Source organism: Emydura macquarii, unplaced genomic scaffold, assembly GCF_026122565.2.
Source record: "Emydura macquarii macquarii isolate MOO-44397 ecotype Brisbane River unplaced genomic scaffold, CSIRO-AGI_Emac_v2 contig_1045, whole genome shotgun sequence".
NCBI lineage: Eukaryota > Metazoa > Chordata > Testudines > Chelidae > Emydura > Emydura macquarii.
In genome coordinates this window covers 2,830,258-2,849,743 of record NW_027131182.1, presented here as the reverse complement: position 1 = coordinate 2,849,743, position 19,486 = coordinate 2,830,258, and the positions used below count along the sequence as shown (strand labels likewise).

The following is a 19,486-nucleotide window of genomic DNA, read 5'->3' as shown; positions in this document are numbered from 1 at the left end:
AGGATGCAGGCCAAACCACTGGATTGCTGATAGCTCTATAATTTCCCCTGTATGCCCCGGAGAAAAGACAAATACGGAATTCTGCCACAATTCACTGGGAAAGAATCGTAAAGTGGCTTAGCTTCCTGCAGCACAAAGAACCTGGGATATGGCCCCAGATGTCCTAGTGACACACATGGGTGGGTGGAGCACTGGCAGGACACAGTAACTCAGATATGGCTGGTCCAACCTGGGCTAGGCTAATCTAGGTTTGCGGACCAGGTTGCTGATCACCAGAGTTATTTCTGCAGTGAAGCCACACACAGAGTCTCAAAACATGCCCCACATTTTGTGTAGAAAACTTGGCTGACAGCAGAACATCTAACCACAGCATTGCTTAGTGATATTCTCATACTTGACAAGATTTAAGGGTAACTAGGAGCAAACCCTAAAGTGACATTTCAGGGACAGAATGTATGGCTTCTAACTTATCTAGACTCTCAGAACCAAACTATAAAACACGAGGGGAGAAAAACATTGTAGATTTTATCTGTTCCAATGAGAATAACAAAAGTGGTGACAGTATCATAATGTTTAAGCATGAATAAAAATATAGTTAGTTTTAGAATTAAGGCTTTTGATGAATAGTAAATAATAATAGTTTAGAGCAAGTTTAGCTATAAATCTAAAATGGTGGCTGCAATGATGTCATGCTAAGAGAGAGAGAGAAACAAAATGGAGGTATTAAGAAACTGACCAATAGGAGAAAGATACACTGGGGTGAAATAAAGGTCACTCCTAATTCCTGAAGGGAGTGGTCAGTAAGATAGGAAAGAGAATCTCATGTAGGTCCAGACTGAGTAAACAATTAACATATTGGACAACTGATTGGTCAAAAATGATATCACCTCTGGAAGGGGAAGATGCTGATGACTGACATTAAGAATGCAACCAATCAGGAAGGGTCATAAATGGTATATAAGGCAGAGAGCTGACAGGTGCTGCTTGAGTGTGTGCAATCAGGACAAGATAGCAGCCACTGTTACTGCCACCAGAAGAGAAGGATCTAAGCTGAGACAGAGGGATTTGATCAAGGAAGAAAGTAAGTATAACTTTTCTTAGGATAAGGAATGCATGTGCATGATTGTAAAGCTGAATGCTTGCATTTGAATGACCTCCTACCCCACTAATTCTATGATTACCTGATCAGCACTCATAGAATGTTAGTTTGTAGCAGTATTATTGAATGTGTTATTCTAATGTTACCTTATGCATATGAATAAGGGAACTGTATGTTATAGTTAGTTTGTATTAAGACTTTTTTACACACACACACACACACACACACACACACACACACACACACACACACACACACACACACAGTGTGTGTGTGTAAGAAGGATGTATGTTACAACATTGTATGTCTTCTATGCTGTGCTGCAATAAATATTCATAATTATAAAGCGTTAAGGAAAGGTTATATCATATGATGAGTATTGCATTGCATTCTCATGGCTTGTTACATTTGACAGCGCATTGTATTAGGTTATATAGTCTGGTGTTCTGTACTGTGGCAAGCGGCTTATTTCATTTATTATATTATATTGATTTATTTTAAAAAGTCCAATTGTATTAGAATTAGCATTTTAATAAAGAGACATTCTGCTTTCAAAGAAATGACTATCAGAGTGTCAATCCTTTGAGCGGGGGGGCTGGATCCACGTCCGCCCAAGGGTAAACCAAGGCAGGCAGGTCTAGGGAATTTCCAAAAGATTTTAAAGGGAAACCCCTGGTAAACCCTTGTGAATCTCCTACTGTGATGCTAGCTGACTGAAAGAGGAAGCAGCAGCAAGCTTCCCTATCACTGCTGCTATCACCACCATCATCTCCTAGGACCCCAGGCCATCACCCTAATCTAAGAGATGTCCTGATCAGACCAGGCCAGAGAGAGGGAGCCAGATATCATTGCAACCTCTGCAGGCTCTGATAAATTCCAATTACCAACAGGAGATGTGAGACTGTCACATCCCTCTCCATTTGTGTTCTCTTCCTTCCACACTTTGTATCTCTTATCACTTGCCTTTTTCTTTCTCTCTAATAAGGGTCTGTCTTAGCTGGCCAAAACGATGTATTTTGACATGCTGCTGTAAGCCTGTGACCAGAAAGAGGCAGCTGAATGCAGTGCCCTAAACAGCCTGATGCTAGTACAAGTTTGCCAGGTCTCAGAGTGGCTGACACACCTGTGTGCTGTGCCTATGTTTCACAGCAGTGAGTTTACAAGTAAGAGTCAACACCAGAGAGAGAAGCTGCATTTTCTATCTTTGTTGTTCATTTCTTTCCCTTCTGTGTGTGTTTGACTTCATTTGCCTTCTAGGAAATGGGACAACGGATCTAGCGCATCTCAACAAAATTCTTTTTTTTTTTTTTTCCCCACCCAAAACAGGGCAGTTATTACCATCTAAAGTACTGGGAAACACCCTGATTTTTTTTTCTAAAAACTCTCTTCAGCTAAAAAGCACAAAGGATGTTGCTAAAATGAAAGCCTGACTTAATTGTTTACATTTAAAATGCTTTAACTGTTTTTTCCTTTTCGGTATCTCTAATAAAAGGGGTTTTTTAAAGGATTTTTAATGGTGTGTTTGCAGTCTGAGGTCTCTGTATACCAACACACTTTCTCTTGGCAGTATTCCCACTGAATTTGGGAAGGAAAGGCAACAGAGTAAGGGTTCCCCATGCTTCCCAAACAGTTTCAAGGCTGTGAAGTCCTGACCATGCACAGCTGGCTTGAGGTGTTCCTGGTGAGAGACAGCACTTGCTTTGTTAGTGCTGCATACCCATATCTGTTCCATTGTCGTCTTTTGTGCCTGGTTTTACTTATTTGCTTCCATTTATCTCACAGCAGAAAGGGGATTCACTGTAGGTGAAGACCTTACTAGCAGAGTGCAATTCTGGGCCTGATTTAGATTCTGTGGTCTAGCTGTCCTTGACCCCATCTTTGTCAGCACGCTAATGGAAGAGAGTACTTCTCACTGTACCTTTAATACTTCTCTCTGAGGGAAGAAGAAGCCAGTTTGTTAATCAATGTGATGTCCCTGCACCAACATTTTGACCACTGCACGGGTGGGAAGAGGGGGGAAATGGCAGTGGTCTATGTGAGTAAATTGAACTAATCAATGAATTAGGAAAGACTTAAAAGCTACTAGGGGAAAAATGACTAAATCCTAAACATAGCCAAGGATCACTTTATCAAAGTTAACACAGCCTTTATTTTATTTAATTATATTTAATCATTTCAACAAGTAACTTGTCAATAAACCACACTGCTTTGTGATGAGTAACAGGAAGCCGGGCTGGGCAGCAAGAAGGGACGTGCTGAATGGAATGGAAAGATCAATAAGCTTCCTAATGAATACTGCAATGTAGATAAGAGTGCATAAAGCGCTTTGTTTTGGCTTCTTTTCCATTCATCTAAAAGCAGCTTGGTATTTATGGGATAAACAGCCATCTAAGATAAACAAAGCTTTTAAAATCTAGTTCAATACAAAACTGACAAAGTGAAGAATAAAACAATATTTAAAATGACACTTAGAGCTGTATCCTGATTTTTGCAAAACGCACAATATAACGTGGAACTAGCCAGGTATCTCTTGCAATACAAACCCCAAGAGCAAATTAGGACAAGTGCTAAGCATGCTATCCCAAAGCATTCTATCCCCGCTGCAGGGGATGCTGCTGAATTAAACAGCTCTCCTCAGCAAAGACAACCATAGTCTAGCAGACTGAGCATGGGGCTGCGACTCAGGAAACCTGGCTTCTACTCCTAACTCTGCCATTGGGCAAGTCACAATCTTTCTGAGCTTCAGTCACCCCCATCTGTAAAATGGGGGAGAAGGGTTATTCCCTCTTGACAAAGGTGGGTAAAATGGCTTTGCATCTATAGCTGACAAACAGCACTAAAGAAGGACAAATCATTGTCATCAACCTTCTTTATCATCACCTAATCTGGTACATATATGCAGGGTCAAATACGTGAAATAAATACAACTCACTAAACGCATTGCTGGGTAATACTCATTCATTACATAACTACAGGAAATCAAAGAACTTACAACAGCTAAAGTATAATACTTGAGACCTATATAATGCTTTTAGTCTTCAAGGCCTTCTACATACCTCAACTAGTTAACAGGTGTATGTGTCCAGCATCACCTATTTAACGTGTTATGTGGATAGTATTATCCCCAATGTCTAGATTTGTAGGAGAGGGAAGGAGGCACAGAGACTTTGAGTAGCGCTCCTAAAGTTAAAGGAGGAGTCCATATGATAACTGGAATTAGTAGTCAGTGGTTCCTGCCTCCACTAGATCAAACTTCCCCTTTCAGTGTATAAAAATAAACAGGAAACCAAAGAAAATGGGCAAGAACAATGCTACAATTCCATCCCAAATCTACCACTGCTGGTTTGCTCTGTTGTATTACTTTGTTCACATTTTTTTTTTCCATTCCAGCTCCCTTCTACATTTCACTACCTCCTCAGCCCAAACGTTCAATTAATATACAAAACTATTCATACATGGATTCAGCCCCGATATTAGAGTAAGCCTAACTCAGCTGACGTCAGTGGTCTTATATTAGGACTGAATATTGCCCAATAAATCTTTAAGAAAAAAACTAACCCATATACACAGCGCTGGTGTGAGTAGATGCACTGATTTCAATGGAGTTTCACCCACTTAAAGCAGGTTTCTAAATTAAATATATTGATTCATATTTACAGAAGCCTCCATCTAGCGCTCTAGACCCAGTTCTTCCCTCATTTGTATCCATGCAACCCAATGAGATTACACCCCAGTTGCTTGGATACAAATGAGGGAAGAAATGGTCCTAGAGCACTAGATGGAGACTTCTGTAAATATGAAGCAATACATTTATTTATTTACCCAGGAGGGCAAAACCTGACCAGTAGTTACAGAGATTTTAAAACATCTGTAATGAAATTCTAGAACTTCAAGGGCAAGACTTTCAAAACTTTGGGGACAGATTCTGATAAAATAACAGCTCCCATTTTGGCACCAAAAGTAAGTTGCTGAGGTTTCAAAAGATTTCAGCACACTGATTACTGAGTGCTTTTGCAGATCTGGCATTGAAGGGTCTTGCTGGCAACTGCTGGATACAGAGATCGTTTGAAAACCTGGTCCTGGATGCTTAAAGTAGAGGGTGAAAACCTGGCCTCACTGAAGTCAGTGAGAACTTGCCTCTGACTTAAATGGAACCAGATTTCACATAGACTTTTAAAATCCTTATTTATGTCCCACTCCTCCAAACATTTATTCATGAGTAACTTGACACACAAGCAGTCCCACTGACAATGTCTTGGCATTTTATTTAATCTTTTAGAACATTGTGTAATTTCTTGACATTTCAGGGTTTTTTTTGCTTGAAATTAGGACCATTTGGGGGTAAAAATGCTTGTAGTCGTTTTTAACTGAAATATGAATATTTCAAAATTCCCCCATTTAAAAATCTACTTTGAACCTAAATTGATTTTTGCATTTTACATGGTTTTTAATGTGAAAATGGCCATTTTGTGCAAACTTTGCAGCATCTCTGGATTGTGGACTAGTCCAAAATTAAATGCTGAAACAGTCAAAATTGCATTATCACTTTTGCACAGCTATTCCCATAAGATTATAAATCGCAAACAAATATCAGACACATATAATGATCTTATCTAGAAAGCACACTGAGGTAGGCCAGCCTTGCAGTTGTCAACAGAAGCCTGTAAGGTCCAGATATTTGGGCATCCTGCTGTCCCCAGACGCCATCTTACTGCTTCTGAGTGTCCCAACTTTTCCCTTTGCATCAGTGTGTATAAGCATGATGACATGACTTTTTTTCTAAAGAGACTGAATCCCCTTCAACACTGTACTGATGCATGAAGCTTAGCTACCGCAAGGATTACTTCAACAATTGAGCATGAAAATGAACTATGGGCTGTTCAAGGCCTCTCTTTTTAAAGGGTAATGATGCTGCAATAAATTACCATTTTTACTGTACATTAAGAAGCCACATAGGGAGAAATGGGTTAATATATTAACCATTCATCTCCAAATATAATTATTTGCATGTGCATTAGCTACTTATTTTGAAGTATTTTCTTAAACAATTGGATATTAGTGGTTTTAGAATGGAATTAATCCTATTCTGATCTATTTTTCTTGTATGTACCGTAATACAAAATAGGCTGGATTCTGCTTTGATTTAAGTCCACAGGATTGCCCAAATGGTAAATCAGAACAGAATTTGCCACACCAAGTATTGCTATTAAATGCATAAAAGGCAGATAATGGTTTTGTTTTTATTGTGCATGTAACTACAGAATCACCAGCCATTCTATATAAGGATGAAAGTAGAATGCAGAGACCTTTGGGTTAATTGATTTGTTCATTTTTTTATTTTGGATTTAATGCTCACAATGCTTTAATGCTGTTATGAGACTGAAGTTGTCTACTTATCCCTTAGCAGGTAGAACACATGCAGGATAAAATCTTCAAGAGCATCTAAGTGACTTAGATTCCTAAGTCCCACTGAGTTTCAATGAGATGTAGGCATCCAAGTGCCTACATCACTTTTGAAAACTGGACAGGCATTTAAGTAACCTAGGTGCATTTGAAAACTACCTACCTCAACCCTGACTGGGAGATCTCACTTCTAGGTTGAGAGGGAATTCATTTTGTGTGTCCACTCTGTCCTTGGCCTCTCTGATGAAAGTGACAACAAAGGGATTAATTATTTCCAACTGTGGTAGGGTATAAAGTATTCGTGAAAACTTTCCAAGAAGATAGTAAATGTGTTATGATAGAGATGATGTAAAACATGGATTTGAACGTGTATATTAAATTAAAAGGCTTTTTTACATACATTTGAATGAAAGTGGTTGTGGATACATTGACTGCAGTGTTCAGACATACCATAGGCTGCACTATAAATGACAACTCAGTTGTAGACCAAGGACCTCCAGTCACAGAATAAGGCTCTTCCAACAAATGCCCCTAGGGTGTCTTTGTGAAAAATCAGTCAGAGAACCACGAATCAAAATAAAAAAACCCAGCAAAATGTGTGGTTCTTGTGGCTGTGCAGCCTTCACTCATCTTGAACCATTTTCAGATGGCATCATTATGTGGTGTGTCACAATGCATAGCTACATAAGCACTACAGAAATGGATGTGCTTGTCAGTCAGATTCCGTGTGCTGCCACTGCTGTTATGTAAATGCTGGAGAGTCATTTATTAATAATGGGACATTTCTCTGAACATCTGTTAAGTAAAAACAGAAGCTTTTTCTTTGAGTGAGGGGTCCAACTTTTTCATAATGTGGGCTATAGCTTAATACAGATTGTCTTGCCCTGTCCTTTTGTTCATGACCCATGGACCACCTCTCCTTCCACTCCTGATCACATATCAACTAGAGCAGTTGCTCACAGAGAAAAGTAATGCTAGGGAAGTATTCAATATATTTGCCATCTTTTAAATTCATTTTAGTAGCAAGAAATAAGAGGCACCAACACCATGTGATCTGTCAGGTTTTTTGCAAACCTCCAGTAAGTGCTTTACAACCACAATTTGAGAGCCATGGACTAGTCCAGTGGCTACAACAGCTTTCTCCCTGCATCCTCTTCTATCATTAGACTTGACATATAAAGCTATATAGATAGCCTGGGTAGGGTGTACGTATGCTGAGTGGAATCAGAAAAGTTCAACTTTACATCTTTTTCTCTTTGGCTGAGGCCAGATCAGTCCCCTTCTGCATATGTGAGTTGAAGCAACCCAATTCAGGCTAAATGCATTAGGGGGCATAGGATGCTTCCATTTTCTCCATGCCTTCACTGGGAATCTACAAAACACCTTAGGTAGGTGCACCACAGGAATGAGGATCATGATGGCTGGGAGCAGGAAGGTGCATGGAGTTAGGAATCAGCCACTTTCTGTGGCACTGTTCCCCAGCTTGTCCTAAATGTATCCCATTAGGAGTTGATGCTCCTTCCTAGACCATAGATGCTATGGTGATGGGAATAAAATAAGAACAGAGAGACACACACCTGCAGTGGCTTTTACTGCACAACTGCAAAGGACAGCACATTTCCTCTGCTGAGGTCATGCTGCTAGGGGAAAGCAGCACCCTCCATATGGCTATCTCCTGCCTCCATGCATCTTATCCCTGAAGAACCCCATTCCATGTCCCCAACAGCTTTCCAAACTGCATGGATAACTTCTAAAAATATCCATCTTATTAAATTTTCTACCTTCATCCCAAAGGTTTCTCTGAAAGAAAATCTTCCAGCTCCATAGCACTTAATTTTTCTCCCTCTGCTATTCTTTCTGAACTCTAGATGTTTGAGGATACAGTTTGTATGAAAGACACTAAAGGATTCTATATTGTATTTTCCATTAACAGATCATTTATTCTTCTAGATCTAAATGAAATTAAAGAAACTGAAGGGTTTTATCCCCCAACTTTTAAAAATCACATATTAATACCAATAAAATCCAACCTATCTATTTATAGAGTATCTTTCTAAGCACTGGATGTTTTAAGCACCTTACAGTTCTATGCTGAAACCCTTCTTAGCTTAAACATAGTAAATAACTTGGCTATAAAATCAAATACTCCATTTTAAATATTAGCAGCTGGTCACACCAGCATATGTCAACTTGATTATGGATTATTCTCATGTGGCACAAATAGCAAGAATTGTAGAATTTAAAAGTGAAATCTCCAAATTAATCTTTAAATGCTTTAACCAAATATCAAGGCTTTTTCTGCAAGAGTCTAAATAAAATCTTTATCTGTGCTTAGAGGCTCATGCAAATGTATTCAAAATGTACTCTCTGGATCTCTTACCATGGCAGATTGGAAGCTGCTAAAACAAATACAAGATCATCAGATCGGGCCAAGCCATCCATCTGCACCAATAATTCAGTTTTCATCCGCCGACTTCCTTCGTGTTCACCACTATCAAGATTCAGAAAAATGTTGTTTGCTCAGTGCTTTAATGCAATCACCTTTATTTAGACAGTCATTCACAGCAGCTGACCCCTAGTCACAGTTTTCTCCCAATTCAAAGCATGACTAAGTACCCTTAGCTAACATCCAAGCATTAAGTCAAGCTTCCTGATGATTACTTAAATGTGCTCACTTCAGTGCATTAGCCTAGAGTAAATCCACTATTAATGGAGTAAAAGAAAATATATATTTTGTTTTATCTTTGCATAAAGATTAAAACAAAAGATATGAGTAAATACCAGAGTTGGTATTTAGAGGGAAATGTTGCTAAGCTTTGGGTCAGCATTATGTAGGAGAATTAGAGAGAGGAAAAGGTTGCTGTTAACACACCAATGTGGGTGATGTATTGAGGGCAACTAGTGTAAAGAGGAAGAGTTTGTGAGAGAATTTAAATGAGCATAGCAAGACATACTACTGAATTTAGTACACTTCACTGTCAGTTTTTTCTCAGGAGCAAACCAAAAGACATGAAGAACTGAAACTGTAAAAGCCAAACACATTCCTCTTTCTTTAAGACAGAGGATTATGAATTCCATCTATGAAAAGATGAGGTTTAAGGGCTTGTTCCTGCAATGTGCTAGGAACTCTGACCTCAATATAGCAAAGCATTTTAGCATGTGCTTAAGTGCTTTGCTGGATTGAGGCCTGGGATCCAAAGTATTCAGTACCTTGCAAGATCAAGCCCTGAGAAAGCTTGGATAGTATGGTCTGCAGTTCAGATATCAGGTCTGTAAAGTGTCATCTTCCCATATGGTACTATATCAATATTTAATAAAATAATAACTTTGTAACTTTGATCTATCATTCACTGAAGCCAGTGAGAGTTATAAAAGAAAGTAGGAGGGCAAAAGATGGCCTCTAACTTATAGCCATTAACTGGCAATGATTACAAATTGTATCTTTATAATACAATGTACTGGATACATTCTCTATAGCACATATAAACACCTGGATATGGTATGTAAAGCATCTAGAAACCTCTGTAAAGGGCACCCTATGCATATAATAAAAACAATCTATAAATTGTTTCTGCCCCTAACCATCAGTTTTCTGATTTTTCTTAAACTGTGTGTGTATTGTCGTGGATGGCAGTATTAACATCGCTTCATCCTCGTTGCTACAAACCCTGTCCATGCCTTAGTAATTGCTTTACACAGTGATGCAACTGCCTCCTTACTGCCTCTGACCCTGCCACCTCCAACCAGTCCATTCAAAAGGTTGAAGTCAAAGGTCGTCTTCTCATTCTCATCTGTGAATCCCTTCACTGTTTTCCCCATCGTCCAGTCCAGGCTTCATATTTTAAAGGATATTCGTAACTACATTCTTGTACCCCTCTCATACTCACATTCTTCCTTGGGCCAACATGTCCCAGTTAATCCCTTTCTATCTTTCACCCACTCTGATCTTCATGCTTTCTTCTGCACCACCCCTTACACTGATATCTATGGATTTATAGTGGATTATTGTTGGAATTGTTGAGGCATGGGTTATAGGTTGAAAATGGGCTTGAAGAAAAGTTACCTTAAAAAAAAAATTAAATTTAAAACAAATTACTACAGTTAAAATACAACTCAAAATAGCTATTTTGTCAATGGGATCTAAATGTATCAGTCTTTCAAAAGGCCCAATCAAGCTCCTATTGAAGTTAATGGAGTAGGTGCAAGCCCTATTTGAACTAAGGGAAACAGGCTCAATGTACTGGTAAGTGTTGTGTGGTACCCAATCAAACTCAAATCAAATAATATTTATTGAATATAAATTAATTTTTTTAAAGTATTATTTTGAAGCTATCACAAGTTAAGTCATCAGTTACCCAGGAGCATTGCCTCTCTGACTCATTACCGACTCCAGCTCATCCAAGAAAATTGTAGAGGGAGCATGATATCGGGCAAGTTCAAATAACACCTGTTCAAAGAAAAGAATCCACAAAAAAATTACCACTGCAGCAATCAAAAAGGTGATAAGGGCCATTGATACAAAAGCTAGATAATGATACAAATTAGTGCACACGTCACAAAAACCTTTTGGGTGAGGGGGGGGGAATGGAATAAATGATCTGGCTTGGTAGAGGGTTCCAGAGTCTTTCCTTAATTCTGAAAGGTTTATAAAAGAGAGAGAAAGAACACACACACATAATCCTGTCTTTACATGTAAATCTTTCCCTCTAAATCCTAGCCAATCCTGAGAACAATGGGATAGAAGAAAATGATTCCATCAAAGTATTTTGGGGAAATCCTAAATCGTTTCCAGAATTTAAATATTTTTTTCTTTTATTGTTGCACCATTTAAAAAAAAAAAAGCACAAATTCCAATGGAAAAAACCAACAAAATTCTCTTGATCATAACAGAATAATTTTATTTTTTCTGATGAGAACATTATTCTGATCAACAGTATGCTGTTTTTCCACTGAAATTATCATGATGTTTTTTAAATAAAGATTTGAGAAAAAACAAACAAATGGAGCAATAACAAAAGAAGAAAAAGATTTTCCTGCCCCTAATGCTGGAGTTCTTGTTGGACTCCTAAATTGCTGTAAATAATGATTACTAACCTTCTGTAACTGTTGTTCTTTGAGATATGTTGCTCACATCCATTCCAAGTAGGTGTGTGCGCACCATGTGCACTGTTCGCTGGAAGGTTTTTTCCCTAGTAGTACCTGTAGGATCTGCTCTGGTGCCCCCTGGAGTCGTGCCTCCATGGTCCTCTATATAGGGCCCTGCCAACCCACTGCCTCATCAGTTTCTTCTTGACAGGAGACTCCGACAGAGGGGTAGGCAGGTGGGTCTTGGAATGGACATGAGCAACACATCTCATAGATGATTGCAAAGCCAGATCGTAGGAATTGGGATTGGAACTCAGAATCTCACAGATGGAAGCACTGCTCTGCCAAAAGCAGCATCATCTCTGGAATGCTGGGTAATAGCATAGTGGGCAGTGAAGGTATGAATATTTGACATGTTGCCACGTTACAGATATCCTGAATTGGTATCTGGGCCAAAAAAGCTGTGGAGGATGCTTGTGCTCTGGTGGAATGGGCCATTAACTTGGGGGCAGGCACCTTCACCAAGTCATAACAGGTTCTGATACACGATGTGATCCACAAAGAGATCATAGAATCATAGAATATTAGAGTTGGAAGAGACCTCAGGAGGTCATCTAGTCCAACCCCCTGCTCAAAGCAGGACTAACCTCAGCTATATCATCCCAGCCAGGGCTTTGTCAAGCCTCAGCTTAAAAACCTCTAAAGATGGAGATTCCACCACCTCCCTAGGTAACCCGTTCCAGTGTTTCATCACCCTCCTAGTGAAAAACTTTTTCCTAATGTCCAACCTAGACCTCCCCCACTGCAACTTGAGACCATTGCTCCTTGTTCTGTCATCTGCCACCACCGAGAACAGCCTAGCCCCATCCTCCCTGGGACCGCCTTTCAGGTAGTTAAAGGCCGCTATCAAATCCCCCCTCATTCTTCTCTTTTGCAGACTAAATAAGCCCAGTTCCCTCAGCCTCTCCTCATAAGTCCTGTGCTCCAGCCCCCTAATCATTTTTGTTGCCCTCCGCTGTACTCTCTCCAACTTGTCCACATCCTTGTTGTAGTGGGGGGCCCAAAACTGGACACAATATTCTAAATGCGGCCTCACCAATGCCGAATAGAGGGGAATAATCACTTCCCATGACCTGCTGGCAATGCCCCTCCTAATGCAGCCCAATGTGCCATTAGCCTTCTTGACAACCAGGGCACACTGCTGACTCATATCCAGCTTTTTATCCAGTTACCCCCAGGTCCTTTTCTGCAGAGCTGCTGCCTAGCTCGTTGGTCCCCAATCTATAGCTATGCATGGGATTCTTCCTTCCTAAGTGGAGGACTCTGCACTTTTCTTTGTTGAACCTCATTAGATTTCTTTTGGCCCAATCCTCCAGTTTGTTTAGGTCACTCTATATCCTATCCCTACCTTCCAGGGTATCTACCACTCCCCCCAGCTTAGTGTCATCCGCAAACTTGCTGAGGGTGCAATCTACCCCATCTTCCAGATCATTAATGAAGATGTTGAACAAAACCGACCCCTGGGGAACTCCGCTTGTGACTGGCTGCCAGCTAGACATGGAGCCATTGATCACTACTCGTTGAGCCCTATGCTCTAGCCAGTTCTCTATCCATTTTATAGTCCATTCTTCCAACCCATACTTCTTTAACTTGCTGATAAGAATACTGTGAGAGACAGTATCAAAAGCTTTGCTAAAGTCAAGGTATATCACATCCACCGCCTTCCCTACATCCACAGAGCCAGTCACCTCATCATAGAAAGCAATCAGGTTGGTCAGGCATGACTTTCCCTTGGTGAATCTGTGTTGACTGTTCCTGATCACCTTCCTCTCTTCCAAGTGCCTTAAAATGGATTCCTTAAGGACCTGCTCCATGATTTTTCCAGGGATTGAAGTGAGGCTGACTGGTCTGTAGTTCCCTGGATCCTCTTTCCTCCCTTTTTTGAAGATGGGCACTATATTTGCTTTTTTCCAGTCCTCAGGGACCTCCCCCTGTTGCCACGAGCTTTCAAAGATAATAGCCAATGGCTCTGAAATCACCTCAGCCAATTCCCTCAGCACCCTCGGGTGCATTGCATCCGGCCCCATGGACTTGTGTATGTCCAATCCTTCTAAATAGTCTTGGACCTGTTCCTTCAGCACTGCAGGATGTTCGCCTCCTTCCCATTCTGTGCTATCCAGTACAGCAGTCTGGGATGATCCTTTGAGCAGCAGATCCTTTGAGAGGAAACGGGAAGCCCCTTCATCCTGTCTGCGACTGTTACGAAGAGTTGCATTGTTTTCTTGACCGGCTTAGTTCTTTCAATATAGAAAACCAAGGCGTGTCTGACATCCAGCAAATGCAGCCTATGCTCCTGACTATTAGCATGTGGCTTCATGTAAAAGACTGGGAGGAAGATATCCTGGCTGGCATGGAACTGCAAAACCACTTTTGGGAGGAAGGCTAGGTGGGGATGAAGCTGTACTTTGTCCTTAAAGATATTATATGGAGGCTCTGACGTGAGTGCCTTGAGTTCAGAAACCCTCCTGGCCAAAGTTATGGCTAAAGGGAAGGCCACTTTCCAGGACGGGTAAAGGAGTGCGCATATCTCCAGGGGCTCAAATGGCAGACCTGTCAGCTTTGAGAGGGTGAGGTTAAGGTCCCATTGTGGCACTGGCTAGTTTGTAGGGGATACAATCTGTCTAGGCTCTTCAGAAAATGCTCCACCAAAGGGTTAGTGAAGACAGAGCGGCCTGCTTCCCCTGGGTGGAATGCTGAAATGGCTGCCAGGTGGATCTTAACTGATGACCCAGACAACCCTTGTTGCTTGAGGTATAACAAATAGTCCAGAATTGTAGGGATTGATGCCAGCGTGGATGTCCTTCTGAGCAGCCCAGATCAAGAACCTCTTCCACTTGGCAAGGTAAGTGGCCCAGTGGAGAGTTTTCTACTGCCAAGGAGGACTTCCCTATCCGGTTCTGAGCATGCTAGCTCCAGAGGATTCAACCACAGAGCTTCCACGTTGTGAGATGTAGAGGCTTGAAATTGGGGTACTGAAAGTTGCTGTGCTGATGAGTGATCAGATCTGGGAGCAGAGGAAAGGATATTGGAGTGTCCATCGAGAGATCGAGGAACGTAGTGTATCAATGCTGGCGTGGCCATCAGAATCACTGTATATTTGTCCTGCCAGATTTTCAGCAGAACCCTGTGGATGAGCGGGGTAGGCAGGAAGACGTAGAACAGCTGGCCCATCCATGGGATGAGAAAGGCGTCCACAATAGACCCTGGGCTGTGGTTCTGGAAGGAAGAGAACTGCAGGCACTTCCTGTTGAGTCTTGTGGCAAATAAGTCCATGTGGGGAACACCCCACCAATGAAAGACACCGCTCAACACATCCAGATGGATCGACCACTTGTGACTGAGGAAGGACCTGCTGAGGCTGTTGGCCAACACAGTCTGTTTCTGGGCAGGGGACGCCTTCAAGTGTATCGATCAAGCGATGCAAAAATCCCATAATTTGAGGGTTTCCTGGCACAGGAGAGAGGAACGAGCTCCACCCTGTCTGTTTATATAAAATATCGCTGCCCTATTGTCTGTTAAGATCGACACTACCTTGCCCTCTAGATGACCTTGGAAAGCTTGATGAGCCAGGCACAATGCCCTCAGCTCCCTCACATTGATGTGGAGGGAGAGCTCTGCATGAGACAAAGCCCCGGTTCCTGAGCTCCCCTAGGTGGGCTCCCCATCCCATTTGCGAAGCACAGGCACAGGGAGGGGCGGGGTGCTGAGAAGGGGACTTCTGCGCATATGACTTGGGGATCACACCACCAATCTAGGGTCTCTAACAGTGCAGGCGAGAGAAAGACCACCTTGTCTATGTCGTCCTGAGCAGCCAGCTATGCTGGTAGGGGCTGGAGGTGCAGTCTCGCATGCTGAACAACATAAGTACACACTGCCATGTGTCCTAGCAGCTTTAGGCAATTGCATGCTGTGGTCTGGGGATAATGTTTTAGGTCCGTTATAATGTCCCGAAGCGCCAGAAAATGGGCCTGTGGGAGGGGTGCTCTGGCCTGGCACGAATCCAGCACAGCCCTGATGAATTCTATCCTGGATGGGCGTGAGTGTTGACTTCTGTTTGTTGATCATAAGGACCAACCTGTCAAAGGAAGACCTTATTAGTCTCACGTTCATCTCCACCTGCTCCCTGGTGCATCCCTTGACTAACCAGTCATTGAGGTAGGGATACACCTGTACTCTCCTCCTTCTCAGGAATGCCGCAACTACTGCCATGCATTTGGTGAACACCTGAGGGGCCGCAGACAGACTGAAGGGCAGGACCTTGAACTGATAACAGGTTCGATGGATTACAAACCGGAAAAACCTCCTGTGGCCGGGAAGATTGCTACATGAAAATATGCATCTTTCAAATCGAGGGCAGAATACCAATTGCCCGGATCCAGAGAGGGAATGATAGTGGCCAAGGAAACCATGCTTCTTCATGAATCTGCTGAGATTTCACAAGTCGAGAATGGGACTAAGTCCACCCTTGGCTTTCAAGATTAGCAAATAATGGGAATAGAATCCCTTTCCTCTTAGTTCCCGAGGGACCTCTTCCACTGCTCTTACACTTAGTAGTGCTTGCACCTCCTGCTGAAGAAGTTGCTTGTTAGAGGGGTCCCTGAAGGAGGACAGGGAGGGTGTGGGGAAGGGGGGGGAAGATGAAAATTGGAGTGAATATCCCAGTCTCACCATGCATTGAACCCATTGATCTGATGTGATCTGGGACCTCGCACGGTAGAAGTGGGATAGGCGGTCTGAAAACAAAAGGGTGAGTGGATTTGAGATACTGATTGGAGTGCGGTCCTCAGACGCACCCTCAAAAGTTTTGTTTGGACCCTGAGGATTGCCTCGTTTGCCCAGAGCCCTGGTTGGAGGCTTGCGAGGTTCTCTGTCTATTGCTTCTGACCCTTCTGCAGTTGAGATCCTGCCTTGGCTGGTTTTGGTAGAACCGCTGCATAGGTTGTGGATTAAAATGTTTTCTCTGGGGTGCTGGCGTGTGTAAACCCAGAGACTTCAGTGCGGCCCGTGAGTCTTTCAAGCTATGAAGCTTGGAGTTTGTTTGGGAAGAGAACAAGGCCAGGCCATCAAATAGTAAGTCCTGGATCGTTAACTGGACCTCATGTGGAAGTCCTGAGGTCTGGAGCCAGGAACTCCTTCTCAAGGCCACCTCGAGGCCATCATCTGAGCCGCCGCATCTGTTTTCATCTAAGGCTGCTTGGAACAGTGTCTTTGTCACAGCCTTACCGTCCTTCACCATGGCAGTGAATTCAGCCCTGCAGTCTGGTGGGACTGACTCCCTGAATTTCTCCATGGACTGCCAGGAACTGAAAGTGTACCTACCGAGGATGACCTGTTGGTTTGCAATCTGAAGTTGGAGCACCCTGGTGGAGTATACCTTCCTCTCCAAAAGCTCCAACTTCTTGGCATCCTTAGGCTTCAGTGTGGGGTCCTGATAACCTTGCCTCTCACGCTCATTGGCAGCTGCCACCATGAGGGATACTGGAGGAGGGTGGGTGTAAAAATGCTTGTGGTCTTTTGAAGACATGAAGTACTTTCTCTTCACAGTAGGAGGTAGAGAAGCAGGTGTTTGCCACAGAGACTTCTTGGCCCCAGAGGGACCCTCCAGAGTGGCTCTGCTGCTAATTAAGACCATTAGAGAGACCACGATGATCACAATCGGATCTGCTCCCTCCAAAACTTCCTCCACTTGGAGGCCCATATTCTGGGCCACCCTGTGAAGAAATTCCTGGTGCGCCCTGCTGTTGTGCGATATCGGTGCCACAGCTTCATCAGGGGATGAGGAGGAGGAAGCTTTGAAAGGAGCTGCGAATGTCTTCTGACCCTTGGCACTGGAAGGGTCACATGGTGCCAGATCCTCATCCTTGATGCCGGGGTCCAAGGCAGTGTCTGGCCCGGAGCTGTGCTCGGAGACCGCCCCAGTGCTGTGTGGCAAGCTTCCAGCAGAGTGGGACGGTTGGGACCTGAAGTCCAAGGTGAGAGAATATGACATGTCGGACTGGGACCCTTGGGCCTGATAAGCCCAAGGAGTCCAAAATGGACACTGGGCAAGCATCTGCCAATGAGAGGGGGCCATGGCATTGAATGTGGGTGTGCCGCCACTGCCCTCAGTTGACTGCTAGAATGGTGCCGGCTCCTCCTTGAAGAATAGGATTCTGCCTCTGAGAACAAGAAGAACAGCTCACTTCCTGGTGACCACAAAGGCGCAGTGCTACATGGTGTCATGGAGAACGTGACTGTGCCATCATGGCAGGCTTGCCCTTTGATGGCACTGTGGCCTTTTTCAGCACCGGTTCCGGGTCCTGCCTCTGTGGGAGTGCAGGGGCTGTGTCTTCGATGAGTTCCCTCACCGCCTCAAATGTTTCAGGCTCGGGGGTAGCTGCAACTCCTCCTCTTGTCTCTGTGGAGAATCCGTTGGGCCCAGACTCAACGAAAATCTCAGTGGGGCCAGAGTCATCGGTGCTGCCACTGTGGTTTCGGGGCTTAGGTGGCCGGAAATGGATCACACCTTGCTCAAGCCCTTGTGTGCCAATGTACTTGGCGCTGGCGAGCGACCCCTGTCCATCTTTTTCTGTTTCTTGCGCGGCACTGAGGAATGGGAATGGTGCCATGCCTCTCTGCATGTTGAGCCCTTAGGCACCACCACCCTCACCAATGCTGGTGCACTTTGCACTGAGGCCAAGGTGGAAGGCCTCTGGTCCACCAGGCTCTGCTCAATGGGGCAGAGGGCTGACTCCATTAATAGAAACTTTAGCCTCTGGCTCCTTTCCATTTGCATCCTTGGTCAGAAGCTCCTACAAATCTTTCAGCGATTCCCCCTCATGAGACTCCCCTAAACAGTTCAAGCAGGATGAGTGAAGGTCATCTCTAGGCTTAGGCTTCCTACGGGACTCACAGGATTTGAAGCCACGCGTGTCCCGTCCCCAGCAGGGAAGGGGTAGTTTGAAACCAGTAAGCGGTAACTATCCTACTCTAAGATATACTAACTAATTAACAACTATTTACAACTATTTTACAGGTACTCCTAGGAGAACAGTGGCTAGACTTGCAAAGCAAGAGCAAGGTGCCAGCCACAGTCATGGGCGGTAAGAAGGAACTGAAGAGGTGGAGGGTTGGCAGGGCCCCAGATAGAGTGCCATGGAGGTGCAACTACAGAGGACACCAGAGCCGACCCTACGGGTACTACTAGGGAAAAGCCTTCGGGCGAACTGTGCACGCAGCATGCACACACCTACTTGGAATCGACATGAGGAAGCACGTGAAGAAGAATTAATCTGCCTCCTCATTTCCTGCTTATTGTTATCCCATGACTGCATCAGGTCTAATTTAGGCTGAAATCGTGCCCATTGAAATCAGTGGAAGTTAGGACCCTAAATACCTTTGAGAATCTGGGTCTAAGATCCTAGGGACTTTTATTTGCCAGTAAAGTGCCACAAGCAACTATAGTGATGGCTGTGATATTTGCCAGGGGTACTCAGTGTTGTAAGGTTCCTTGCTACCACATGCCCTCAGCATGAGGAAGTTTTGTTTGTGTGTCCTGTGGATCAGCTCAACTTCACCATCCTCTGACAATACAAGAACTACCTTCCAGGCTTCTCTCTCTCTGTGCAGGTTAGTGAGAGGCACGCACAAATCCCACTGAGTCCTCTGAGCATCCCTCTGAAGTCCCCAGTTCCTGATCTACTGAACAGTCACTAAACTCTCAGATTCTCTACTCCCCAAGGAATAACACACCAGCTTATTAGATTCCTCTTGGGATCACCAGTCCGCTTAACATACAGCACTTAGATATATTTATAGTGAAAACAGAAGGGGAAATTGGAGCAGAGAATGAAATGACTT

The 19,486-nt window shown here is 43.3% G+C and overlaps 1 protein-coding gene across 3 annotated transcripts in view; it reads right to left on the bottom strand.

Moving 5' to 3' along the window:
• Nucleotides 1–19,486, bottom strand: part of KATNAL2 (katanin catalytic subunit A1 like 2) — a 51,785-nt gene that overhangs the window by 7,017 nt on the left and 25,282 nt on the right. For all 3 annotated transcript variants that reach the window (XM_067545636.1, XM_067545637.1, XM_067545638.1), the window contains 2 exons: nt 10,858–10,949; nt 8,883–8,993 (listed from right to left, as the gene is read on the bottom strand). In XM_067545636.1, coding sequence (XP_067401737.1) covers nt 8,883–8,993; nt 10,858–10,949 — 203 coding nt within the window. The remainder of the gene's footprint in view (nt 1–8,882; nt 8,994–10,857; nt 10,950–19,486) is intronic.